Genomic DNA, 27,715 nt, shown 5'->3' on the forward strand with positions numbered 1-27,715 from the left:
TTGGAAAAATGAGAGCCAATACATTCCTTCTGGGAATTCAGGGTAAGAGTTTTACAAAAAACAGTGTCCAGATGTGCTTAAAAATTCAGTCTGTTCTTTCTTTTGGGGAGGCGTGGAGGGAGAAACAAAGGGTGGGAGAGACATTTTATTAAAAATTGAAAAGGTTATTGGTTTTTCTTGGCCCGCACACTAACCCGGTCTCCACTGACAAACAAGGCAGGAGCACCTGAGGCAGAACCCTCCTCCTCCTGGCAGGGAGGCAGGGCATGGCTGGCCGCAGGTCGCCAGCCTGAGTCTTAGTGGCAAATGGTTCTACCAGGCGGTGATGAAATGGGGGCAGCAAGCAGGACACCCTGAAGGTCAAAAATTCTCAAGTGAGAAGCAAGCATTTCTGTATGAACACAACCACCCTTGGGACAAACCTTCAGCAAAAAAAAAAAAAAAAAAAAAAATTTTAACTGTAATGTTTAGTCAACATCACCTCCCAGTTTTAACCTAGAAGCTTTGCTGAGATTTGAAGCTTCCTCAATCCAATGATTTCACTCCCAGAGTCATTTTTAACCACAGAGAGATTTAAATAGATAGTCTGTTATAAAGTTCTCCTTCATTTTCAGAAGGGCTGACGCTGGCTCCGGGGTATTGAAGGTAAATGAGTGTTTCAAACAGAGCATAAATAAGGTAGACAGAGAGTCAGGCATATATTATGAATAAAAAGATAATCCTAATAATAGTTTACATTATCACAAACCAAAGTTTATACGAGCAGCTAAGCCCCCTTTCAAAGTGGAGAGCAGCTGCTGGTACGGCAGAGGAAAATGGTATGTCAAAAATTTGACCTACCTTAAAGTTTGTTTAACTCTGCTGTCAGCCACTGCTTCCTTCCGCCACCTTACACCAGGATGGGGGCAGGGGCGGATCCTTTTTGAAGTGTTTTGTTTGCACAGGCACACAACTGTCTCAGGACTAGAGGGACCTTATTTCCACTCTACCTGGACAATTTTGACAAAGGTCAGCCTCATCAGTACCCTGAGGGTAAAAACAGGGACCCCATCGGAAGAGCCAGCCCTGGGAGCGCCCTCCTACTGCTTCCCTGATCTCCAGGATGAGCAGTCTGTCCCTGAAGGCTGCCAGTAACCCTCCCAGAAGTAGGCAGGGGGCTGGGAGGCTGTGCTTACACACAGACTTGCCAAGTCACAAATCTCCTGGGCTTCCCATGCTCCAGAAAATGCTGACCCCACATAAACCCCTTTACCAAAAAGCCCTAAACGTGTGTATCTGTACTCATTAGGGTGATCCAGCCCTTCTTCATAGAGCATCCAGGATGTGGGAGTCCAGGGCTAGGCGGGGGCCATGTGCCCAGGGCAGTGACATCCAGGTGGAAGAGACACTCCAGGGTTGGCTGAGTCAAGACTGGACGAGAGGGCACCTCCTGGAAGTGGTGGCTTCACATTTCCAAATTGGAACCCGGCATTATAACTCAAGCCACTCATTTGCACTAAATATTTCTGTATCTACAGGGGCAGGAGGCACATCGCAGTAAGTGAAAGCGTCCCTGCCATTTATCTCCTTTTTTAGTTTCCACAGATACGAAGCCCATGTCAAGATGTTCTCACCCAGAGCCAAGAACTTTCTGTGAAGGTGGCTGAAGCTTCGATCAGCTCAGGGCATAAGGAGGGGAAGAGCTCCCAGCAATGAGTGGCCTCCGAGAAAACCACTCTCTCTTCTTCCCTTCCTTCTCTCCTGTCCTCTTAGCAGCAGTCCAGCCCCTGCCACCTAAGGACATGAATGCTCATTCAGCGAGTGACCAGCTGGTGGCACTGGGAGACCCTCAAAGGCTCCTGCAAGTGTAAAGGACTGGCCAGTGTGCCCGGCTTTCTCCTGGCAGAAGACTTCAAGGCATAAGCCACAGAAGAGGAATCTCCAAGTACTGCGGTATGGGGTAAAGGTTCTGGGAAGGTGTTCACAACCACACTTTATTTGGGGTGAGAGTATTCAGAGGTACAAGCTGCACATGCCTCGCACATCTCAGTCCTTTCTGCGGAGGATTAAGACACTGCTCTGCAACTGCTGCAGGTGGAGGCGCCAGTTTAAAACTGCCCAATCCATTCCCAGGACAACTTGTCATCACTCCTGTCTAAGCTCAGAGCTTCCAGAGGGCGTGACCCCTGGAGATAAGGCTCTTCATCAAGTCAGCCTTGTTGGTGTCCTGGAGCTGAGGCCCTGCTATCACACGAGGTTGCCCTTTTGGTCTCTGAATGGGTGACCTCTTCCCCAGCTGCCCATCATCTCTTCCCCCTCTGGCTTGTGTCACAGACCTTCTGGGGGTGTTCCTCTTCCTGGTAGCCTATCCGGCATTCTTGCCTCCTCTTCTGCCCAGCAGAGGATGCCAGCTCAAGCCTTCACCTTATCTTCTTAAAGCATGTCTCTGCTTTTATCTTCTCTCTCTAGCTGGCCCCTTTAAGGCCACCCACCCATTCTCTCTAAGTCCAGGATCTTCAATCTGGTCTGTTAAGGCAGAAGTCCCCAACCTTTTTGGCACCAGGGACCGGTTTCATGGAAGATAATTTTTCCATGGATGGGGAGGAGCCGGGGGCCAGAGCTCAGGCCATGGACTAGTAATGGTCCACAGCCCAGGGGTTAGGGACCACAGTGTTAAGGGTAGCCCCAGACTTACAGGGCTCTCCCAGAAATGTTCTTATCATATCTAGGGACCTCCCCAGGGGACCCACTAAAGCAATGCCACTGCAACCAGGACAGGTGGATGATTACTCAGGATGAGGTTCTTGGACCCAGAGGGAAGCCCAAGGGATGGCAATCCCTGAGGCAGGGGCAAGGGCCTGTGGGTGGGATGGGGATTAGTCAGGGTCCTTCTCCCCACTCCCTTCAAGCAGAGCTGCTGGACTCTCACCTGCTTCATACTGGGGTTCGAAGGAAAGACTCATTTTCAAAAACGAGTAAGGAAGGGGTAGGTATGTGTGTACGTGTTCACTGTTCTAATCTCTAGCTTTCCCAGTAAGATAACAGCTTGGTGTAAATGCGGCCAGGGAGATATTAAAAACTAACTACTCAGTTGTGCAATTACCCACATGCAGATTATCTATCAAACTACTTATTTCTGATCAATTTTTATCTGTGGCTGCCCTTCCCATGCCACCACGTAGCACAATACCCCAAATCCTCTCCAACCTAGACAGCTGTTGACAGAAGGGTCCAGGCCTCCAGGGCTGTCAACACCCTGACTGATTCAGAGCTCACGGGGAGTCTGAGGCTGTGCCCTTGTTTATGGATTCAGTGATTGATTGGGCCCTAAAAGCTCCTGGCCCAGAAGACTAAATGGGTTGAAACAATCAACAGTAGTGTCAGTGTTAAAAACTGGGAGATGCTCGGGGCCTCTGGCTGTGTAAACTTGCAGGACGAGCACACATGAGGTGACAAGGACGGGGGCAGGTGGAGATGCTGGGCACCCCCGTGTATGTACCAGCACAGGCATGTCAATAGGACCTGCAGAGCTGATGGGCCATGCTTTGTGAAAAATAAAGCTATGCCTCAATTTTTTATTTTTTTTAATTTCAGGATATTATGAGGATACAAACGTTTTGGTTACATTTTATGTCTTTGCCTCACTCAAGTGAGGTTTAGAGGCTTGCCCTTCCCCTCTACAATGCACACCACCACAACCATTAGTTGTGAGTTTGCCCCCCACCTCCCCCCCGACCCCACTCCCCTAATCCCTGGAGAATATTACTACTGTGTGATGTCTCAATTTAAAAAAAAAAAAATCAAAATCTATGTGGAGGACAAATACTTCCCTTTAATTAAAGAAAGAGCTGCAACAATGGCCACAGGTTGGGTGTTCTTTCTCAAGAGAGATCAAAAACAGACACCCAGGTGCAAGAGACAGGAGTCTAGGTGGCAAAAGAAGTGGCCAACTCCATAAGGACATAGAGTAGGCAGAATAGGACAATTATAGCCTCCAAATTAAAGGTTCAAGTTACTTCAATAAAAATAACAGTTAAAGTCTTTTTTTTTTTTTTTGACAAGATCTTGCTTGTTGCCCAGGTGAGTGTATTGGCTAGATCACAGCTTACCCCAACTTTGAACTCCAGAGCTAAGCAATCCTCCTGTCTCAGCCTCCTAAGTAGCTGGGACTAGAGGTAAATGCCACCACACCCCGCTAATTTTTTTTGTTGTTGTTAGAGTTGGGGTCTTGCTATGTTGCCCAGGCTGGTCTCGAATTCCTGGCCTCAAGTGATCCTCCCCTCTAGGCCTCACAAAGTGCTGGGATTACAGGCATGGGCCACCATGCCAGGCCAACAGTTAAAGTCTTAAGAATAATTCTAGTCTGACTATCCATTTTACAGGTGAGGAACCTAACATCCAGAGGGTCTCCTGCCCTGTCCACAGTCACAAGCAGCTGGTCAACCTAGGATGCTCACATGTCACACTGACATCAACATCTAACAGAGTGGCTTCCAGCCCAAGATCTGGATTTTCTTAAAACTCTAGTAAAACCTGATTGATTTATATTCTATTTATGGGAAATGTGTAACCAATCCAAAGTTGACCTTGGAAAATATACATATACACAAAGGTTTGATGGCCAAATCAGTGGCATAAACAGAATCCCCATGATAATACTTAGATTCAATTATTTTCATAAAATGCTGTTATGTCAAGAAGACTCACTCAATTAATACATCTTTTTCAAAACAGGGTCCAGCTCTGTTGCCTGGGCTAGAGTACAGTGGCACCATCATAGCTCACTGCACCCTCAGACTCATGGGCTTAAGCGATCCTCCTGTCTCAGCCTCCTAAATAGCTGGGACTGTAGGCATGTGCCACCATGCAGGCTAATTTTTTAAAAATTTTTTGTAGAGATGGAGTCCTACTATGTTGCTCAGGCTGATCTTGAACTCATTACCTTAAGCAATCCTCCCACTTCAGTCTCTCAAAGAACTAGGATTACAGGTGTGAGCCACTACACCAAGCCAATAATTCTTATTTTATTCATTAAACATCTTCCTTAATGCTGTCTACTAAGCAACATTTCATCCACACTTAGCTTGAATACTACTAGACTTAATTGCACTAAAACATACTCTGAAGATAAATCACCAGGTAGATTCAGTCCTTCTCTAATAAATCCAGAATCAAAAAAGTATAAAGTACCACCAAAATAACAAAGAGTAAATAAAAATTATAAATGTCAATACTTTTAGGATGTAGAAGAATGAATACACATATTCTGCTATAACAAAGACTGCCACCAGTCACCTAAGCAGTCACTATGATATTTGACCAGGCACAAAGCTAAATATTTCAAAGACAGTATCTCACTTAAGTCTCAAAACAACCCTGGGAGATGAACCATTATTAACCCACTTTACAGATGAAGAAACAGGCTCAGAAAGAAATCTGCCCAAGGTCACAATAAATGGTAGCAAATGGTAGAGATGGGTTTATGGATCAAACCCACCCTCTTCTCAAAACACAATTCTTACCAGTAAATTGGCTCAGTCAGTATACAGGGCAAGCTTGTAAACATGTGGGAACACAGGTAAACAAAGCAAGAAGCACAATTAAAAAGTATCCCAACTAACTTCTGGTAAACGTGTATGTAATAACAGCTACAAATCCTTTGACTCAATAATTCCACTTTTGGGACATATATGCTAAAGAAATAAACCAAAATGGCAAGGGGGCCAGGCAGGAAGCCAACCTGTATGAAGATGTTCCTAGCAGTTTATAGCAGCAATAACTTGGAAACAGCCCAAATGCCTCCTCAGTGGGGGAAGAGGGCTGGCAAAAAGGGGAGCATACAACATGAAAATACCATATGGCCACCACAAGTGACATGTCTGTGAACTACATCAATACATGGAATTACCTTTGGAAAACAAATGTAAATAAAAAATAACCATAAACAAATAAAATCAATACAGTGACTGCAGCTCTGCAGCAAGATGTGTTTGCGTGTTCAAGAGTGGAAGAGTTGGTATTTAATGCTCATTAAGCTCCACTTTTCTTATTCGGTTGAAGTTACCAATGTGTGCAGGCAACACAAGGAAACCCTCTTTAAAGATGCTATGATTCAGAACGTCCTTCTCTTCTTGATCCAAAAATGTAAAGTTTTCATGTAAAAAATAAAGAAAAAAATAAATAAAGGAATAGGCCCACTAATTTTAAAGCCTCTTCCCCCCTTTTAGGCTTTCAAGGCAGTTCTATTTTTAAATCAGATTAACAAAACCTCCTTAGTTATAGGTCCATAGCTCATGAAATTTTTTGTTAGCCATTTGGCAAATTTATTTAAGAACAAATAGGTTTACAAATTGAAACATTATTTCTGCCACCGTTTGGTTTGTTCTAATAAAAGTCCACACTCTCTGAATCTCACTCTTTTATAACACATTTGGAAAAGTAACAGTATTTAAGATAACGTAAATCCATGGGGGGCGGGGGAGGTAAGTTTAAGAGCATCTTGAACACAAGCCAAGATGGAGGCCATGTGCTCAATGCATAAATTGGGAAGTTTATGCCTAATTGCCATTTTTACGTGATCTCATTCCCCAAAAAGGAACAGAACATGACCACGCAGGTTCTTCACCACAGTCTGGCCACAGAGGCAGGTGAGCCCGGCGTACCCCTAGCCAGGCCACAGATACACCTCCACCCTCTCTGCACATGGCTCCCCTGGACCATCCAATGGCTTCCCGTATGTCCTATCACTGCGTAAGAATAGAAGAACAAACAAAGAGCATCCTAACCAGCCTCTGCATCTTTTGAGATGAACAAGGTTGGAAAGTCGAATAAAGAACTGGGCCAAAGATGGTACCACCTTTGGAGAAGAAAAGGCAGATTCCTCCACTTGGTAGGACTGTCCTCTGCCTGGATGGATCCCAGGTTGATCTTCATCCAAGGTTCCTCTTACTCTGCACTTACTAATCACGTAGGCAAGTCCTACCCGTGTTCCTATTCTGCCCTGTGCTTGGGATGACTTACTTTTGTCCCTCAAGAATCTACCACTGGGTTCATCTGGCACAGAACCAGAGCCCCATGGTATCACAATGGCTGTCTCTGAGGGCAAGCTGTCCAATAGGATAGCCTCTAGCCACGTGTGGCTACTTAAATTTAAACTGAGTTTAAATAAAATTAAAAATTTAGTTTCTCAGTTGTGCAGGCCACATTTCAAGTGCTCAATAGCCACAAGTAGTTAATGGTTACTGAATTGGACAGTGTAGGGAAGAACATGTTGATTGTCACAGAAAGTTCTACTGGACAGCCCAGGTTAGAGAATTCAGCACCTTCCCACGCTGGCCTCTGCGAGTCCAGGTGACATTCTCTCACTGCTGGACATTCTCTTCCCAGCTGTCACCAGGTACCATCTGCCACCTCATCTGGTACCTAGATAAGTCAGTTTCACCTGAGTAGCATATTTTTTTAAATTTACACACAGTAAAATTGATGGCTTCTTTTGGTGTACAGTTCCACACATTTACACACACATATACACCTGTGTACCACTACCACAATCAGCATACAGTCCCATCATCCCCCAAAATTCCCTTTACTGCCCCCCTATAGTCAAATGCCACCCCCCCCATCTCCCCCAACCCCTGGCAACCACTGATCTGGCAGCTTTTTTTAAAAACTCAAGATTCCTGGCCTTCCCCTGGAAATCCCACTTAAGCAGGTCTGGGATGAGCCCCAGAATCTCCCCCCAACACCCCAAGAATGTTCCTCAGGTGATTCTGGTATTCAGCCAGGTTTGGGAACCTTTGGGGTAAATGCCTAATCCGAGTTTAATTTAATTATTTGCAAAGTGCTATCTGGTATCTAGTCTGGCTCTCTTTCCACCCCCCCATTAGTTGCTTTGTTGCACATGGCAGACGTCCATCTCAGCCGGGGTGCTCGGGAGGCAGGGCAAGCCCGACTGCTGGGGGCACCGGCAGGGTAAGAACTCTGCGGCTCTGGTTTCTGGTGGAGAGAGGACTCTCCGAGTCACGTGGCCTCTCATCGTAATCCCTTCCTGGCTCTTTGTGTCATGGAATCCTCATCTGGAAAAAAAGGAACCACATCAGAAATAACTGTCTACCTCTGCGGCTTTCTGGGAAGTGATGACTTAGATAACATGTTCAAAGGCACCGGGCGGCCAGGACGAAAGGCACGCTGCCCTGGACACAGGCCCACGACACAGGATTTCCTCGGGATGGAACTCTCCTCACCCTGTTTACTTGATGGATGTGGAAGATCAGGACTCAAATTACAAAAAAAAATTGCAGACATTTTTAAAAACAGAAAAAAACCAGAAACGCTCCTAAATTCATGATCCCCAAGGGTGAGGTACCAAATTCCATTTTTAAAGGGGAATTCAGAAGAGTCAGCATCATCTCAGAAAACCTCCTCTGCTAAGAAAGTAAACAATTACAAAGAGGGTCAAAACTTAAGTCTAGCCATTCTCCCCTGGCTTGCTCCTGCTTTGTTGAGCATTCCTGGAAAACACTTTGAAAAGTTTAAGATGATCCAAGAAAAGGCAAGACCCAAAACAAGAAATGCTATCATTTAAGATCACATGTTTATTTAGCCCCTCCAAGCCAAAGAGGGAAGATTGTTTGAAAGGGAGAGAATGCCTGCTTAATCAACTAAAAATGCATTCATTACTATGCTATTCACTGCGGCTTTCCTGAAATCAGACACTTTTGCCCCTAGACCATAAGATTGAAGCGATTTGAAATGAAAATATTTCCTGTCCACTGCTTGCCAGTTTCTAGCCCCAGAGTGATATAACAGATGACATCCAGTACAATAAATGCTTTTATTATCCATAAATTTGAGACTGCTTTAGGGATTTGAAGTGTTGGGTTTCATGCTGAAAAAATGTAATGTTATCCACAGACCATCAGTGAGTAACAAAAACAGAGGCACAGGTTATGCTACTTTGATCAAATTATGGCAAAAGAAAAAAAAAATCTTCTTTTGCATTTAAAATAGTAGTTGCATTCAGGGCATATCTTCAAGCAGCACCACAATAGTTTAATCATATGTCTTGGAGACTTTAATGAAAATTCATCCTGAGCGCAGATTTATAGAACTAGCAGCTTCTGTGAAACAGAAAGGAAGCTGAAAAGTGTTATGAGGCTAAGTGGGCTGAGAAATCCAGATGCAAAGATGGGACCCCTAATTCAGGGTTTTCAACTTCAGTGCTACAGACATGTTGGGTCAGATAATTCTTTATCGTGGAGGGCTGACTTGTACATTTTAGGATACTTAGCAGCATCCCAGGGCTCTTCCCACTGAATGCCGCTACCACCCCATCCCAGATGTGACAACCCAAAATGTCTCCAGAAATTCCCCCAAAACACCCCCAATCAAAACCCACTGTTCTAAATAAAATTCTAGGCTTACTTAGCAAATGCTGCCTGATTTTTCCTCATCCAAAGAAACCATCAGAGCCTAGGGAGTTGCACAGCTTCAGCACTCTGTCCCCAATGCCTCCCTCGACACGGAAATGGTTAACCCCCAGTGATCGCTGAAATCAAAAGCACCCTGCACACCCTCTTCTACCAAAACTAAAGGTAGCATAGCCATGGAAACAAGAGCTCTCTCTCCTGTGACCAGAGCAAACTAGACTAAGCAAAGGCAAGCTGCCACCTCCTCCCGGCCTTTGTGTCCAACATGCATTCCAGCACAGGAGCCCCGGCTTGCTGGGCGAGGGCTGCACCCCATCCCTGCCAGCATCCAAATCGCTGCTTTCTGGCCTTTCACTGTCAGGCCACAGAGGGGGCTGCAGACTTGGTGCCAGAAAAGAAAATGAAAAGCAAAGTTGAACCTCTGGGGACCATTCTCTGGATGCTGAATGTCCCACTATTACCTCTCGGCATGACATTTCATGGCCAGCAGGGGAGGAGGCCTGGTCCTGAAAGCTGAACAAATGCCGGGCACACAGGCCCGCCTGCGCCCTTGCAGTCTCTCTGGACTTATGAATAAAAGATGGAGGTTTTGTCTCTGTCGTTTCCCTGGTACCCTGTAAGAATAACAACTTGTCGCTTTTTGACATTTTAACTTAGTTTGAAAAATGACCAATATTAACTTTACATGTCTTGGCCCTTAAATCTGGGGTGGAGTGAAAGAAAAGAAAGAAAAGCCATGTAATTAGGTAGAAGATAATAATTCCAGTTAAACTAATGAAACTGTCTCTAAGGAACTCTAATAAAATAATTTAGGCAACATGCAATCACAGAGCTAAAAGGCTGGAAACTGACTTTGAGGACATGTTTTGAGTGAAGTGGCCTTTACTGGAAATAAAGTTCAATGTTTTCTTAACACAAAGGAAAGAAATGGCTGGATTTTGGTGTGAGGAAGCACTCAACCGTAAACCTGCCCCGGCCAAATAGAGGTCTTTAATGGGAACTCATTCCCAGTCGCTGAGGGCAACATCTACAACCGTATGCAACAAGCCCTTGTGAATAGCAAAAGCCTTAAGCATTCTTGAGAAACAGTACTCCTAATTTTGAGAGAGCATAGTTGATTTCAAATAGTCTTTAAGGAAAGAGTTTATTACAGGATAGCACAAATGACACCCTGCACATTCTTTAGACCCCCAATAAAGTAAAAGGGAAGCCTTAATGTAAAATGCTGCATGTTTTAAAAGACAAATAAACAAGACTAAACTGGGTTCTACTAGTAGAAAGATATCTACGTACAACAAAGTCCAGCAGAAAAAACAAATTTTTCTTGTTGCTAAAACTGTATCCACATTTGTTACCAGCTGATATCTAAAATACAACAAGTCACAGTATCACCTTTAGAGGGATCTTGCCAAAATATTTAACTTGATCCTAATCATGAGGAAACAATCAAAAATCCAAACCAAGGGACTGTGGACACAAGTGACCTTGACTCTTCAGAATGTGTAGGTTATAAAGGCCGAAAAAACAGGTGGAGGAATTGTTCTAGATTAAAGGAGACTGGAGAGAGAAGACATTGAAAAGCAATGAGAGATCCTTGTCTTCCTCCTGGTACATGACTCAGAAAGAAATCATTAAGGACATTAAAAGGACAACTGAGGTAAGTGTGGCAGAATGTCAAGAACTGGTGACTCTGAGCAAAGGGGAAATGGGTGTTCATTTTACTGTTCTTTCAACCTTTCTATAGGTTGGAAAACTTTCAGAATACAAAGTGTGGGAGAAAAAGTACAGTGATAAGGAAGCTCCAGGCATAGGTGACTGTCAACAACTTCATCTTCCTTTTTAGTTTCAGAAAATTTATGCCCCAAAATATTACTAACATTTTAAAAGGAAAATTATATAATCTAAATATAGACGAGGCCCAAGATAAACAATAAATTAATTTTAAAAAACCTAATAACATGACTTGTTATTCACTTGGCTGGCGGGAGGGGTGTGCACACAAGCAGACATTTAAGACACTGATGTCTCTGCCTTTACAAGTCATAGGTCACTATAAAATCCCCTGTATGCTTTTCCCTAAAACTCTCCTCCAGCAATTTGTCATTTTCCCTCTCTTCTTATCAGAATTACTACTAACTTGAGAACGTTTTAGAACTCTTAAGTCCCCTGCCTTCTGCCCAAATTCTCTCCTACTATCTATCCCACTCCTTATTTAATGAGATGAAAGAAATGATTGCACTCATCTTGACCAACTAGAAAACCATGCGCTTTTTTTAAAAAAAAAAAGTGTGACCCTTTAAGTAAAAAGAAGAAAGCTCAGTAGATGTGAAATGTGCTCAAGCGAAAAGATGTGGGAGGTAGAATTTGTCCCTCAATGACTTTAAAACTCAGGGAGGAGAACAATGAGAGGCAGCCTATCTAGAGTAACCTTATAAGGGGCCTGGTGACAGTCACCTTGGGCACAATGAACACTGGGAACCCACAGCTCCTGAGGCCCTAATGCCGTCTTCAGCCAGACAACCAGATGTTACATTTTTTCTGCTTAATTTTGGTAAAACTCCATGACCTCTTTCTCAAATTAAAAAGGCAATGCCATTTTTTTAAACCACAGGAGCTATCTTTAGTGAAGACTTCTAAGGATTTCATTAATTCATAGCCAGCCAACCAGGACTTTTCCCACAGTCTCCCACAAAAAAGCCCGGGAAGTCACTGATTGCTTGGCTGGATCTGAATATGAGCAGAGGTAAGATCAGAAATATCTAGTTCCTCCCACAGGGAGGCAAGGCATGAAAATCAAAGCCGGGCAAAAACTCATTACCACAGCTGGCCAGCAAATCCACAGCCCCGGAAAGGAGGCAAAGAGCATCTTTGATTCTGGATGGACCTTCAAGTGACTTCAGAAAATGCAATGCGTGCACAACCAGAAGGGAATGAAACAAAAATGAGGCCTGTACCTCTGTTAAAAAAGATCGTTTTCATAAAAACCGAGGGCTACTGACGACTGAGATTTGTGTGGCTCACATCATTTCAGAAAGGACAAAGTCAGGATGTGCTTAGCTAGCGATTAGCGGTGACTTTTTACACTTTTCTCATGCACAATGTAGGGTAACATTGGCACTCCCAACATCCCCCCAAACAATACCCTCCCAGGCGTGGCTCCCACTCACCCCCTCTGTCACTCCCAGCCTCTAGCTAGTATGTGGCCCCTGGCAGGAGTGTCAACGATCTGCAGCGTGAATGAATAAATCGAGTACATTTTTTATGCTACTCTCAGCACCTAATGCCACATGATTAGTCAATGTTAAGAAAACACAATTTCAGAGGAAATTTTTATTACAGTTGCTCAACAGACACATCACTTAGCTGACATTGCAATGGGGGAGACAGACAACACATAGACAAGAAAATACTACGTATGTCTCGTGTGAAAAACTCTATAGAGGAAAACCTGAAAAGAGGACAGAGCGAGCAGCAGGCTGTTATTTTAAATAGGGTGGCCACGTCTGGTATTTTATTATCATTTGTCTCCCATAGTAAAATGTAAGCTCCAGAAATCAGGTCTAACACACAGAAAGCACCACACAGTCACTGAACGAAGGGATGGCTGTGGCGTGTCCCTCTGATCAGGCTGTTCACCTGCTGGAGAAACCTTCTGGGCCTCCCCACTCCTGACAGGGCACACGCAGGCGAGCTTCAGGGTGCGCTGTGATCTGGTGCCTGCATCTGCAGCCTACTGCCCCCTGCCAATGAGTCCCCTCCTCCAGCTTCGCCCACACCTTGCTTTCTGCCCAAACTGTCCCCCCACCTCCAGGTTCCACTCACCGGCAAGGCCTTGCTCAATGTCCCTTCGGTGAGTCTTGTCTTCTTCAAACCATCTCCATCCTTTCCTCTAAGCCTCCCATGAACCATTCAAATTCAACTTCTTGTTCATAAAGAAATCAAATTTCTGTTTTTTCCTCACCACATGGCTGCAAACATGGCTGGACACATTCTCACCAAATCAGGAGGGATGATGGAGTCGGTCTGACTTTATTAAATACAGGCTTTGTGGCACATGGGGAGGTTGGGGGGCAGTGTGGAGAAGCCTCACAGGGAGGAGGACCTCCTACAAACCATGGAAACTGAGGCAGATCAAGAAGCCAGAGTTAGTGGGAACCAACTGAGACATGGGCTTAAAAGGCAGAGTTCCTAAGGCCGCCTCCAGGCAGAGGCTCAGGCACTCACTTGTCATCAAATTGCTTTTCACACAGGCAATTCTAGACGGAGGAGCAGCAGGAAGCGTGGTTTGTGTTTCTCTGTAAGCAGTAGGGAAGCGTACAGAGAGGACAGGGAGTTCTCTGTACGGTGGCCTCAGAGTCCTTCCCGCACCTTCTTGTCATCCAAGCCCCCATTCCTCTGTCTTTCTCCCTGCCTGGATGGGGAACCACTGTGGATGGGGGCCTGGTCCTACTCCCATTTGTCTTTCCCCTGTGTCAAGCCACCATGACATGACAGACTAGCTGCTCAAAAACACTGTCTCTTGCCTCCTCGCTCCAAGTAAGTCTTTTCTGAACTTCAGATATTAAGCAGTTACAATAAATCCTAACTGTGTGAGTACCTGTGCCCCACCCAGAGCAAATGTGCACACTCCAGAGGAAGGAGCCATAAACTGTCACTCGATAGGGACCACGCTCAGGCTAACTGCTTCTACATTTGGTCTACATTGCATTGCATTGCATTTTCCTTAGTTAAAAGGGGAGCCGTTTCAGGAGAGGAGAAACCAGAAATCACCTGGACAGAATAAAACCACAGGGAAAGGGTTTCTAAACCATACGGCCTGTCTCAGGAAAATGTACCTCTTCGTTCCAAGGAAACCCTCCCTTTATCCCATTAACCATCCCACTGTCGAGTAAAACAGTCCATCTCAGAACAGAAGTCTGGGGCCACAGCCAGCGTTTTTTAAAGGGTTACTAGTCAAAGGAAGGCAGGAGGGGGACCTACAAAACTGACAAAACAGAACGCTTGGAAAAACTCTTAGTTTTTAAGTGAATACTTTTTAAATATGAAAAAAGTTATATTTAAAGCCTAATCCCTCATGCTTTCAAAAGGATTCATTTGAAGTATTTATTTAATATGTGAAATGTAAATATCCATCTAAACATTTTAATTAATGCTATCAATTTCCATTCCCTTTTCAAAGTTGATGCTTCAATTTTATATGGCTTTTCTGGTAAGTTCAAACAAGCTTCCCTACAATATAGTAATTTTAATGAAAAGCCTCATGATTAATGTCTATTAGATCAGGTTTGGAATGAAGAAAGATACGATAAAATTACAATTTATTAAGCTCCCAAAAATACTTGTAATCTATTGCCCTTTCAACTTTTAAGGTACTAGCCATATGCAAATAAGACATTTTACCATTACATTTACTATAAAACAAATGCTTCTTAAATATGCACAGTAGAGGTAGCTTTCATTTACACTATTAAATCAGAAAATTTATGGGCCAACTTCCGTTTTAGAAGAGAATTACATGTGTGTTCACATCACAGCTTTATTTTGTCATCCACCCAGTGATTTGTTGAGGACAGATGGTACTTATTAAATCCCCCCTTTAAATGTTGTAGCCTTAATTAGCTACATCCACCTTCCCCCAACATTTCCAAACAAGGAACCAAAGAAAAGGGAAGCCATTTTTATCATGGATACTTTGAACAATGGAGTTGCAAACGTTAAAATAATAATCTCTATTAGAAAGTAACAACAGTTATTTTTTAAGCTCCTTCAAGGTGTACAGACGGAGTTTCAATTTTCAGTTTTTGTTATTATATATAGGTAATTTTTAAAATTGTTCAGTTTTTAGATTCCTGCCCGGTGTTATTAATTAAACCTTCTCTTAAGATATTGTTTAGGAAAGGATGCGGGAGTCTCCCCGGAGATATTCTTAGTATTATTTAAGCTACAAACTTCTTACTTAGACTTCTAAGAACATGAGACCAAACAGAATCTGCAAGCAGATAAACAAGTCAAGTATGGTTTTTCTATGACAGATATCATGCCCTTCCCAGACACCACAGTTTCCAACTCACACAATGAAAAAAACCATTGTTCAAATTGCTTTAACCTGCTACGGTAGATAAAACACCCACTGATTTCAATTTACAATTTAGGCATTCCTTCTTTAAAAAAAAAAAAAAAAAAAGTACCCAGAACTTCAAGTGTGAATTATGTCAACAGGCTAAATTTTGAGCAAGATAAGGAGCCACCTCAAAGATTTCCCCCTTGGATTTGTTTCTTCCAAACTTGCCCTAGCTTTAATCTGCAGTAAGACTATCTGTTTCAATAGGATGTGATCACTTGAGAGCTTGTGTCTTTTCAATCAGGCAGTGGCCCTGCCGGGTTTAGAGTGGCAGAGGGGAAGTGGCCTGTGGTTAAACAGAGGAAATACCAAGGCATTTTAATAGAGCAAATAGTCTCTTTACTTCCCACCGGGAAGAGCTTCAAAGGCCCTGGGCCCCGGAGGAGACAATGTGTTGCGGGGGCCATCAGTCACCTAATCGTGTGTCAAGCCCATTCAGAACATCCAGGCAGCCAAGACAAACACAGCCGAGAAGGACAATGCCTCCCACTGGCTGGGCAAGTTCGGCGCCTGTGGCACCAGCATAGACAGCCCCTGGGCTTGCTGAGGGCAAGGAGACCCTCCAAATTTGGGGAGAGATTCGAAATGGAAAGATCTGGCTGGGTGGCAGGAGAATGGTCTGCTCCAAGGGTGTCCCCCTCACCAGCCTGTTAAGCATCTGGAGGTACCTGAGCCCCTGCCTCACCCCATGCTCTTACAAATGGGGTGGGGTGGGGGGCGTGCCCAAGCTTCCAGAAGCCTGAAAACCCATCCATCAGAGACAGGCATAAGAGGCAGTGGGGAACAAAACAGGACAATAAAATTGTTGATGGGGTGGACCCATCTGCTGGGGCACTATATGTGAAAAGTTCAGGGGCAGAGGAGGAAAAGGGGCTTGAAAGCTTTTAAAAAAGAAAAAGAGAGAGAGAAAAAAGAAAAACCAACACACTTTACGCCAAATGAAGCAAGAAAAATACTCAACTTAAAATAAAGACTTAAAAAAGCATTAGCAGTTCTTTCCTTTGTAGGGAAGCTGTTTGTAAGGTCTGAACTGCCGAGAATCTGATTTGGATCCTGCCCTACTCCTTCCTGAGACTGTTTTCCAGACAAACCCAGCTGTTCTGGGAGGAACCCAGTGGACGTGTCAAGTCCCCTTCACTCCAGGCCTCCTCTTCGGCCCCACGCCAGAGGCACCCACCCAAACCAGAGTGCCCTGCCCGACTGGCTCCCAATGCCCCCTCACACCCTCAGCCAGCCAGACTTCTTTTATTGGTCAGGGCTCTGACAAGGTTCCCACATTGACTCCAAGGCCAGGGAAATAAATTTAAAGCCAAACTCTGATTTTAAATGTCTAGAATGTGTCTTCTCTCACCCTTCTGATTGTGGAAGTCCTTATCTCTCAAAACAAAAGGTCTCGTCCTTGATATAACATCAGAATCCTCAGAGGAACTTGTTCAAATGCCAATTCCTGGGAACCATCTCAGACCCATTGTGGTCCCAATAGCCTTGAATCTGCATTTTTTAACAAGCTCCCAAGGCAATTCTGATACGGAAATCCCTGTTTGTCACTTTGAGAAACCATGCTTGGAAGGAAACGGTGCAACAGGCAGAATTCGGCAAGGGTGGCTGCTGGTCTTAGTCACGGAGCTGTATCCCCAAATCAATACGGAGCACAATGCCCCAGGTGCTGCAGGGGGTCCCGGGTTGGTTGGATGGATGGGGGTAGGGAGAGAAGGGAGGGGTGCTCGAGAAAGATGGATAGGGGCCAGAGGGTTCCCAATTAACTAGGCAAGATGGGCTGGAAGAAAGCCTTGCACTTCTTACACAAACATGTCTCTGAAAAACGTATCAACCAGGGTTAAGTAATTTTTAACCAAGAATTCTGTAAGGGACATGAGAGCATCTGTAACAGGGACAACATGGCCAACAAGACAGGCAGACCAGATGCAGGCTTGGGAGTCATAGGCTGCAAGTGAATGAAAATGCATCCAATTCAGAATCAAATAAACATGCCTGGGCCCGCAGCCAAGGAGAATTCTTGGATTGGACTTTTATCAGGAACCTAAATTTTAACCAGCTGGAACTTCTTTTTTTCCAAGTACCACCCTATTCTTTCCTACCTTTTGAGATGAAGTATTTGCCTTAAATGGGAAACTTGCACTTCGTTGTAAAGACAATGCCAGCATCCTGGCTTCCCAAATTCCTGAAGGAGCAGCCTTTTTTTAGGGGCGATAGGAATTGTGTTTCAGGGATAATAGAACAGAGAGGATGTACCCCATTTAGGTAAGGAGGCAAGAAATGTCCCCTCCTCCCCCACTGCAGGAAAAGGCACTAAATAAAAACCTGTGGCAGTAGATTCCTAACTCCTCATTCCATAAATAGGCTTCTCAACCAGCAAGACAAAGGGAGGGGGAACCTCAGTGCAAGGGACTGATATAATTAAAATTATCCATCCATTCCACTATAGAGGAGCAAGAGTTAAGAGCCAGTGTAAATGACGGTGTCGGCTCTTCTGGAGGTTTTACAAATTATTACTTCTTTGGGAAAACAGTATTTATTACTCAAAGAGCAACTTTAGCTGGCAAGGGCCCTAAGAGAACTTTTTTTAAGTAGTTGAGGAAGTGTGCCCACGACTCATTTCTAAAACACTGAGCTGTGTTCAAGATGGTATCAGCCTCTTAATTGCCCCACTAATAATGGGGAGGTTGTGAAACCTGACCACTTAAACCAGGCCAGCTCCTGGCTCCTCTGAGAGCAGCCCCAAAGGGTCTGTTAGCAAAGCTGCAGAGAGATGGCTAGCTGCAGTCACCTTGCAAGTCCTGGGAAAATACACACTCCTGCAGGAGCAGGGGTTCCTGGAACAAATGCTTCCTAGAGATCAAAGTAGTCATTTGCTCAGCTCCTCTCCTGCACCCAAATCCTGCCGCTCCTTTGGGGCTCATCTCTGCACAGTGCTGTCCCCTTCTTAGGTTCTGAGTGTGACCCAGACCCAAAGGAAGCCCTCTCTGGTTTGCATCACTTATAATTGACCCTTATTCTTATATGTTCCTATAGCCCCAGCTAGACTGTAAGCAACCTCAGACCTGAAGCCAACATCTACAGACTGAGTACCTACTATATGATAGGGGACCCAGATATGAATCAAATACTCTGCTCACTCTTGTACTTACTGGCTGGCCCTTGACAGAGCAACTTCTGGGAGATGTTACCTAGGAAGGTGTGGGCAGGGAAGGCTTCCTGCAGAAAGTGATGCTGAAGCTGAGAAAGGAACCCAAGGAGGTGTAAAGAGAAGAAACACAGGCAGGAACCACATGTGCAAAGGCATGCTGCAGAGAAGACACTGGAGCTTGGTGCTCTGATCTCTCCCCCCACTTCTTAAAATCTACCACTTAAAACAGGATTTAGCAAGAAGACAGCCGAGTCTAATTGGGTTCAGCCAAGATTTACAGGGCTCTGGACTCTGAGGCCACCAAGATGAGGTTCAGTGCCTGTCCAAAGAAACTAGTCTGAAAACATAGAATGAACAAATACTGACAATGCAGTCTGGTGAGAACCAAAGTACAAGGACCTGCATGAGAAGGCAAAGCAAGGGCATGGCATTCAGGGAGGGCTTCCCTGAGGAGGCATCACTTGAGCTGAGTCTTAGTCTAAGCAGGGGATTCTCAGGGGAGGAAAAGGCATCCTAGGAGGAGGGAAAAGCACGCCTTGGAAGCATAAAGGGCATTAGGAGCTAGAGAGCATGGTAAGAGGGGCTGAGGCTGGAAAGGGTGAGTATGCAAAGCAGGTAAGTGGCGCCAATCAGATGCACCAAGAAGCAAGTCCAGGAGAGAAGGAGCCAGGTATCAGGTTGGGAAGAGCCTGGAATCTGAGACATGGCCCAGAGGCCTCTATTCTCATCTCAGGAGGAGATGAAGCTACCCAAGGAAAGGACTGGGTGGGGCCAAGGCAGAAGCTGTTGAGAAAGTCACTCCCAACTGGGTGTTGTGGTAGAGGAAGGTGAGCAAGAGTGTGAGGTGACTGGGACAGGGCCACCATTAATTCTGTGGGGGTGCAGGGTTGGGGAGGAGAACACATTCCCTCACCTAGGAAGAACAAAATCACCAGCTTGGCTGTTTTGGAGCAATACCATACCCACAGCATTAAAACTTCTTAAGTTTTGTGCACTGCCATATGAAGCCACCTTGGCAACTGCAGAAAAACAGCAAACTGGACTGATACATCAATGCTGAGTTTTCACAGGAAAACTCAGAATAAAATGCCTGTGGTGCTGTTAGTTATTCAAAAGGCAACATCAGTCTAGATCCAAAATTTTAGCAGGATCCGTAAGTCACCGTAAGATAGCCTTGAGGAAACCTGGTATCTATTAAAAATTGTAAAAATATAACAAGAGTAGTGATGTTTTACTAAAATGGAAAAGAGTAAGAAAATGCGATGCTTTACTCAACTAGGAAGGAGTGACAGAGCCTAAGGTTACACTCACTACTGAGAGGGAGATGGGGCAGGGGTAATAACTGTCTAGGGTGTACCCGTTTGGGTCTGAAGACAACCCAGCTGCCTGGCTCATACCTGGCTCTCTGCACCGTTTCTCTGAATGTGAGGCAAGTGAGCTGGAGCACCAGCCTGTGCCCCTAAGGAGGTGTCATGTCCTAGGTCTGAACTGTGCTGAGGCTGTTTAGAGCCTCCCAGGAGAGGTGAGTCAATGTTGGCCTAAGCCAACTACCCCATACCCATCCCTCATCCCAGCAGTAAATCCCCGTTTTCTAAATGAAGAAATTGAGGCTCATGGCTATCCAGAAGCAGAGCCAAGGTCGTGCCCCTGCTGCCTGTGCGCAAAGCCTGCTTTCTCTAAGGCTGTGAATGCCCAGACGCCGGCCCGCCCTGGCCTCGGTGGGAGGCACGGGCAGGCGGGATCTCCCGGTCCTGGGCCCCAGAGACCAAGTGGGGGCCCCCGAGAGTGAAAGGCAGCGTCCCCGCTCACATCGCGCAGTGTCAAAGGAGCGCTCGGTTCCAGGGAGAGGGCTCCAAGCACACGGTGAAAGTCTGGGCAACTCTCCAGTCCTCTCGGGCACCTGACCGAGGTGACAAACTCACTCTGCCCTTCGGCGGAAAAATATCCCCAACTCAAGGGGCGCGGGGAGGCGGGCATCATCCGTGAGACCATTAAGGAGACGAAAAGCTGAACGGGGAAGCAGTTTCTCAGGAAGTCGGAGGTGAGGTGAGGTGAGAGTGGGGTGACTGCCCGGCCGAGAGGGAACAAAGCGACCACGAGAGGGGGGCGCATCCCTCCCCAGCGCTCCGGATCCCCTCTCTGGCCGCCCGAGCCTTGGCAGAGCTGTGGAATGGAGGTCCGGGAGAAGACCCCGACTCCCGCTCCAAAGCGCACCCCACCCCACGTCCGGACAGCTCGGGGGATTCCAGCCCAGATACGCGCAGCCCTGGGGCCAAGGAGGTCCCGGGCCCAGAACAAAGGGTGGGGCGCCCTCCCCCAGCCCCGCCGCCAGCCGCCCCCTCTCGCTGGCCGGCAGAATCGGACCCCGGCCGGCGGCCGCGCCTCATTAACAACACAAAGCCGGGGGTCGCGCAGCCCCTTTCATCCCAGCCGGGGCCGGCAGACACGCTCCCCGGGAGGGAAGGAGGGAGGATGGGCGGGAGGAGCTGCGGGGATCCCAGTGCCGCTGCGGACTCCGCGGACAGCGGACAGGTCGGCGCAGACTCGCCCGCCCGCAGGCACCTGTGCGCGCTGCGTCCCTGCCTCGCGGCGCGACCCTCGGGCCCCCGCGAGTTTGGGGACTGCGAAAAACCCGCCGTCCTCGCCTTACCCTCCAGCCACAGGTGTCGGCAACCCGCGTGCGGCCGGAGCCTCCCGCGGCCACAGCCAGCTGCGAGCCATTAAGGCAGGCGTTGACCGTGAAGAAGACAGAGCACAGTTGCAGCCACGGGGCCATGGCCGTGCACTCGCCCAGCCGGGCCCTACTCTGAGCCCCGGCCGCCCGCCGCTGGCCAGCCCCGAGTGGGCGGTGGCGCTGGCGGCGGCGGCAGTGGAGCGGGCCGCACCGAGCATGCGTCGCTAGCCCGCGCCCCGCCCCTCCCCCTAACCCCGCCCCTACCATCCGTTCTTGCTTCCTGGACCCTCCTCTCCAGTCTTGGCCCTGCCCCCCTGGGCCACGCCCCTCGGGTCACGGCCTCAGGCAATCGCTGAGACTATGGCCTCCGCAGTTTTTTCCCCTTCATCTAAGGAATCTTTTTTTTAAATCCAAAAAATTTATCCACATGATGCCTACTCCATGCAAAAACTCGGGAAAATACAAAGAATATAACATTAATTTTAATAATAATAATTTAATAAGCACTTGCTATGTGCCAGGCCCCTTTTTGTACCCTCCCAGCCACAGAGGGAAGTCTCAGTATTATTATTGTCCTAGTTTTAGGCGCAGAAAAGTTAGGGTCACGTGGCAGTTAGAGAAATCCTCCACGTTTACTACTAGCACCTTGGACTAACACCTTGCTATCTCCACAATACTGTTCCCTCACCTGTAAGCTAGAATGAGAGTAAGTACCCTAGTCTGGGGAGAACTCTGTTGGCTGACACATAGCAAGTGCTCCATAAATGCTACGATCTAAATTAACTAACATAAGGTCACACAACAGTACCTGCCAGACCTGACATTCAAATCCAGATTTAACTAAAAACAATACTCTCAACCATCACACTTGTCAAACTCACCCTCATGAAATGGGTATGATTTCCATTTGGGAGAGGAAGCCAAGGCTCTGAGAAGTGGAGTAGCCAAAGCTATACATTTTTCTCCACGCTCCTCCCACCCCTTGCTTTGTATTTGTGCACCCAAACTCCACCACTTTGTTTCTCTCCACTGCCCCCTCCCTCATCTAGGACACCACTTCCTCCTCCACAACAGCTTCCTAGGGGCTTTTTCTGCTTCTGATTTTACCCCTATGTACAAATATATTTCTCCACCCTGGACCCAGAGCGATCTTCCAAAAAGGTTAGACCACTAATTTCTGATTAAAATTATTCCGTGGTGGCTTTTGTGCAAAGGCCATTTAGAATAAAATCCACACTGACCTCCTCCTTTCCCACATCATCTCTTCCCACTTTGCCTTCACTGCCTGGCTGCAGCTACACTGATCTGCCCCCTCGACCTCATCCTGGTCTGCTTACCTCAGCAACCCTTGGAGACTGTTGCCTTTGTCCATCCAAGAAGGCAGCCTCCTCTACATGACTCCCCCTCCAGGGCCCAGAATCCCCTCACTCTCCTTATCTGGCCTGGCCTGAGCTCAGCTGCTGCTAACACAGGATTCTTGCACTTTCCCTAGTGGCTCCACACACCTGCCCACACCTTTATACCTAAACCCTCCACAGAGGCAGAGGTGGCCCCAGCTTTAAATGCTACCCCCGTGGAGGAATAGGACTCTTCCTGGTAATGCCAGCAGAAGTCCTGGGGATTGGCTCCAAAGTAGCTATTCCTGGAACCACAGAGTAGAGCCAGACTTACTGAGACCACAAAGGCTGAAATGTGAAAGAGGGGTTGCCTAAAGGAAAACTGGCATTTTTGCCAAAGGGAGAATTGGTGCTGGGTTCCCCAAACAATAGCATCATCCACCACAAGGCCCAGATGTTGGGATTTCCTGTCCATGTACACAGCTGGACAGAAATGTTTTGTTTTTTTATCTCATTGCCTGGATATTCAGCGAGACCCAGTGACAGCAGGTACCACACCATCTTTGGTCATCCAGAAGAGCCAGGATCCACCGGAAGGCTGATTCTCTGGATAGACGGCAGGAAGCACATTTCTCCTCTGGGGGAGCTGCTGGTTTGGTGATCTCCCCACTCTCCCTCACACTCTTGGTACCCCTCTCTGGGTCATTCTCAACCCACACAGCAGTGGATGTCCAGGGTTTAGCCATGAGAGTCAAGGGTGCCGGGGCCTGAGATGAGGTCAGGACCACCAGGGTGTTGGTGAAACACCAAGGAAACCATGAGACTACCAGCTCCTTAATCTATATGACGTTCCATCCTAGATATGCTCCATAATTTATTAACCAGTCCCATGCTAAGGGACATCTGTTATAATCAGTGATTCAAAAATATCCTCATACTTATCTTGCCTCATTTATTTGACTGTTTTCTTAGGATACATTCCTAGAATCAGGTTTGATGGATTATGCACATTTAAAATTGTCAAACTGCTTATTATCTCATTGCCATCTTAATTGGATTCTCTGGTTACTAATGAGGTGGGCTATATTCCCATTTCTTGACCATTTGTACTCTTCTTTCATTCAGGAATTGGACTCCGGAAAATGAGCAGTACTGGGAGCTTATAATAGAGGGAGAACCTTAAGGAGGGCCTTGAGGAGAGGGGAGTGTTTCTCACTGGGTTCTATTCACATCACCATGTGATTGCATGACAGGGAAGGCAGAGCCACACTCCTGCTCCCTTTCTGTCTTCACAACCACCCACTATTGAATTCCCTTCCGTCCACAGCTCCCTGCAGACTCTGGCAACTGACAATCTCTGAAAACATGCCGATGTGTTCAGAGTGTGCTCAAACTTTTCTAAGCAGGTATGGAGAACACAAAAAGGAAACGTCCTATGTGTCGTCCAAAACATGGTTAGAGTGACATCCCCCAGGACCAGGGACTGACTAGCCCTCGTATTTGCCTTCCAGGAGGGCCACAAGCATGTGTAGGAGTGAGAGGGGACCCACATACATCAAAGGCTAAAATTTCGTCAGGAAATTAAGGTAATAAATTGGCATTTGGCAACATCCTCCTCATTCTGGTCTTTTCCATTGATTCTCTTCCTCCCATTCCCTCTTTTTATCCTGACCCTTCAGAATATCTGTTAGGTTGCAGGGGGTGGGGCTCTGTCCTGGAAGCTGAGATAAAATGAGGGGACCAGGCCCCCACATGGCCTCCATGGACCACAGTTTCCTCCAGGCCACACTAGAACCCAGCTCTGTAGGTGACCAGAGGATGAGCCCGGGAAACCTTCCCCAAATACAACACCTGGTCTCACTCTCCAAGGCCAGGATTGTCTGCGGTGCAGCCACACTTTGGGCCACCCCTCACCACCCGTGTCTGATTCACTTCTCTGCCCTAGTGCCTGGCACTGTCTGGCACACATCACTGGACAAGAAACTGTCACCACTTCCCTGTTTGGAATAAAGCTGTGGATTAAACAGATAAAATCACCTTAAAATAAGCTGTTGACTAAAGTGCACATATATTTCCCCAATCTACCTAGAACCTAACCAGATAAGAAAAAACCTAACACAAGGATTGGATTTTGTTGGGGGTCAAATTATCCTATGAAACATAAGGAAGGATAAAATAATGGTGGAAACAATTTGTGTCATGAATCATTGTTCGCTGAGAATAACGAAAGACTATTTTAATGAACAGTGTTAGAAGCAGTGGGCCGAAATTCTAATTTATTTTCAGTATTGTGATAAACGAGTATATGTTTTCTGTACTAATCAAGACTTTAAAGGTAAAGGGTGTCCCCTCCACCCTGACCCCAGTCTCCCAGTAGGATGAGGGGCGAGGTTTCCCAGGCTTGGTGGGGGAGCAGTCTGTGGAGACCTGGCACCCGCCTGCGAGCGCCCCGCTCTGTCCGAGCGCCACAAGACTGCCTGGATGGCAGTTAGAGGTCCCCCGGCAGTCTTGGCTCCAGTGGGGTAGGTGTCATTGTCCCCACTTCATAGATGGGGAAGCCTCAGCGAGGGGAAGTCTGCCCGCGGTCACAGAGCTGAGGTTCAGACCAGGCGCAGATCATCCTGCCTGGGACGGGAGGCGCCGGACTCAGCTGACTTCTCCAGATTCTTCTGCCTCGGGCGCCAGAGCCACAGCCTTGGCGCCCTGGGGACTGCCTAGAGACCCAGGGCGGGGCGGGCGGAAGACCTAGGGCAGACGACCCAACCTCGCTCCCCGGAATCCCAGGACGCGGACCCCAAAGTGCTGGGGAGGTGCGCGCCTCGGCCAGTCCACCGAATTCACCCGCCCACCGCCACTTCCCATTTCTTTTCCAAGGGGAAATGAAGCACGGGGCGGCTCGTCTCCACGGTGACCGCGAGGGGGCGCGCGCAGTCCGGGTCGGAGACACCCCGCCCCAACTTCCACCGCCCCCCCCAAAGCCAGGTCCGACCCCGCATTGCGCCCAAGCAAATGCAAGTCTTTTGAGGACAAAGCTCCCAGGACAGGTGCAAGCGCTCTGCTGTTACCTGGCGCTAGCTGCTGCTAAGTTTTCGGGGAAATCCAAGAAGCTGTAAGAATACAGCGTCAAATATCGAAATCCCAGTAATCATGTGACTTTGGGCAAGTCAACCTCCCTGGATGTCATTTTTCTCAGCGGCAATTTGAGAATGATGAGGATGCAGACCTCAGCGGGTTTTTGAGAATCTGAAGTAAGCAAATGGCTAAGAGGGTGCGTGAACATTACTGCCTGTTGCAGGTGGTGGACCAGGAGTTGACGCAGCCAGGCCCGGGAGCAGCTGGAACCCAGACAGGAGCTGGGGAGGTGGCCGCCTCTGTCTGCAGGAGATAACACGCTGTTTTGGATCTGCACTGGAAGGCTATGGACCATATCCTGTTTACCACTCATTCATGCATTCATTCAACGAGTACTCATGGAGTCCCTGCATCACGTCAGGCGTTATGCCAGGAGCTGGGGATGAGTGTGAACAACAGGACACTGTCACAGCTGTCACAGAACCCACAAATAAGCATACCATGGAGGACACTGGCATCACTCAGCCACATGACCGGGGGAGAATTACAAATAGATGGGTTGTTTTTGAAGAAGTGATGCCTGAGCTGAGATTTTAAGTATAAGAGGTTACCTGGGCAAAGGGGAGGGGAGCAGAGAGAGGAGTGTTCTGGGCAGAAGGAACAGCATGTGCAAAGGCCCTGGGGCAGTAGGGAGCTTCAAGGAACTGAAACAGGTTAGTGTGGTTGGAGAGCAGTCAGGTGTGGGGAAATGGTACAAGGTGAGTTGGAGAGAACTGCAGGGGCAGGCAGGCAGGACTTTATGTGCTGGTTTGAACCTGAAAGTAGCCAGCAGCCTCTGAGGTTTAGAGTACGACTGGGATTATATTTTGAAAAGGTTCCTGTATTCTAAGTGCTGAGCACAGGATATTGCCCAACATTTAGCCAGCATATTTTTATTATGAATTTTATCTTTCTAGATATTCTTTCCTTAGTTGTCATGTTGCAGCTATTGTTGATTATGAATTTTATTTTTCTGGCAGAATTTTTTTTAAGAGATACAGTCTCACTCTGTCACCTAGGCTGTGGTACAATGGCACCATCATAGTTCACTTCAGCTTTGAACTCCTGGGCTCAAGGAATCCTCCTGCTTCAGCCTCCTGAGTAGTTGGGACTGTAAGCTCGCGCCATCACCCCTGGCTAATTTTTGTATTTTTTGTAGAGACTGGGTCTTGCTCAAGCTCAGGCTGGTCTCGAACTCCTGGCGTCAAGCAATCCTCCTGCCTCTGCCTCCCAAAGTGCTAGGATTACAGGCATGAGCCTCCGTGCCTGGCATGCTGATCTTGCTATTTCTTCACTGACCAGTTTAGATATTAGCTCCTAACTTCCAGCTCTTCATGACCTGTGAAAATTGAGCTGTCTTTAAATTCCCTTCTTCTGTCCACCCATTAAGTTTTGTGCTGGATGTATTCCCTTAACTCTTCCAGACCACTCGGACCTGTACAGACCATATCAATAAGCCTTCTGGTCAGTTGGGCCAATGTGGGGCACAGACAGGCAACTGGGGGAGGAAAGTGAATAGAGGTATTTAAGTCCCCAGGTGCCTCCCCTTTCGGTTGCTGTGGGGCTGCATCCCTGACTCTGCCACTAGGCACCCTCTCTGTTTAGCCCTCTCTCCAGCTTCTGACAGCTGCTCCCTGCTTGCCTCCTCAGGCCTGGGTGTGGATGGGGTAATGCCCCCCTTACTGATACTGCAGCCTCCTTCATACAGTTTCTTTTCACCTTGCCCATGAAGTCTCTTTTATGAAATTCTCCTCAAATTATCCCATTTAAGAGCTGTTTCTGATGGGATCCTGATATAATTTTAATTAAATCAAGGTTCAATGTTTATATAATTGTGACCATGTAAACATAATTCACCTTTAAGGCATTAGTGTTTGATGATAGTATTTCCTTTCTTGTTACAACTTTTTGAGCTTT

The 27,715-nt window shown here is 46.8% G+C and overlaps 1 protein-coding gene across 1 annotated transcript in view; it reads right to left on the minus strand.

Annotated features, from left to right (window-relative positions):
* The window catches only part of IL17RD (interleukin 17 receptor D), a 61,260-nt gene extending 39,778 nt beyond the window's left edge, over window positions 1–21,482 (minus strand). Inside the window, exon 1 of the mRNA XM_069473726.1 lies at window positions 21,327–21,482. Within this exon, the coding sequence (XP_069329827.1) occupies window positions 21,327–21,452 (126 nt within the window). The 5' untranslated portion in view covers window positions 21,453–21,482. The remainder of the gene's footprint in view (window positions 1–21,326) is intronic.
* Window positions 21,483–27,715: the final 6,233 nt, after the last annotated feature.

Source organism: Eulemur rufifrons, chromosome 7 (genome assembly GCF_041146395.1).
Source record: "Eulemur rufifrons isolate Redbay chromosome 7, OSU_ERuf_1, whole genome shotgun sequence".
Taxonomy (NCBI): Eukaryota; Metazoa; Chordata; class Mammalia; order Primates; family Lemuridae; genus Eulemur; species Eulemur rufifrons.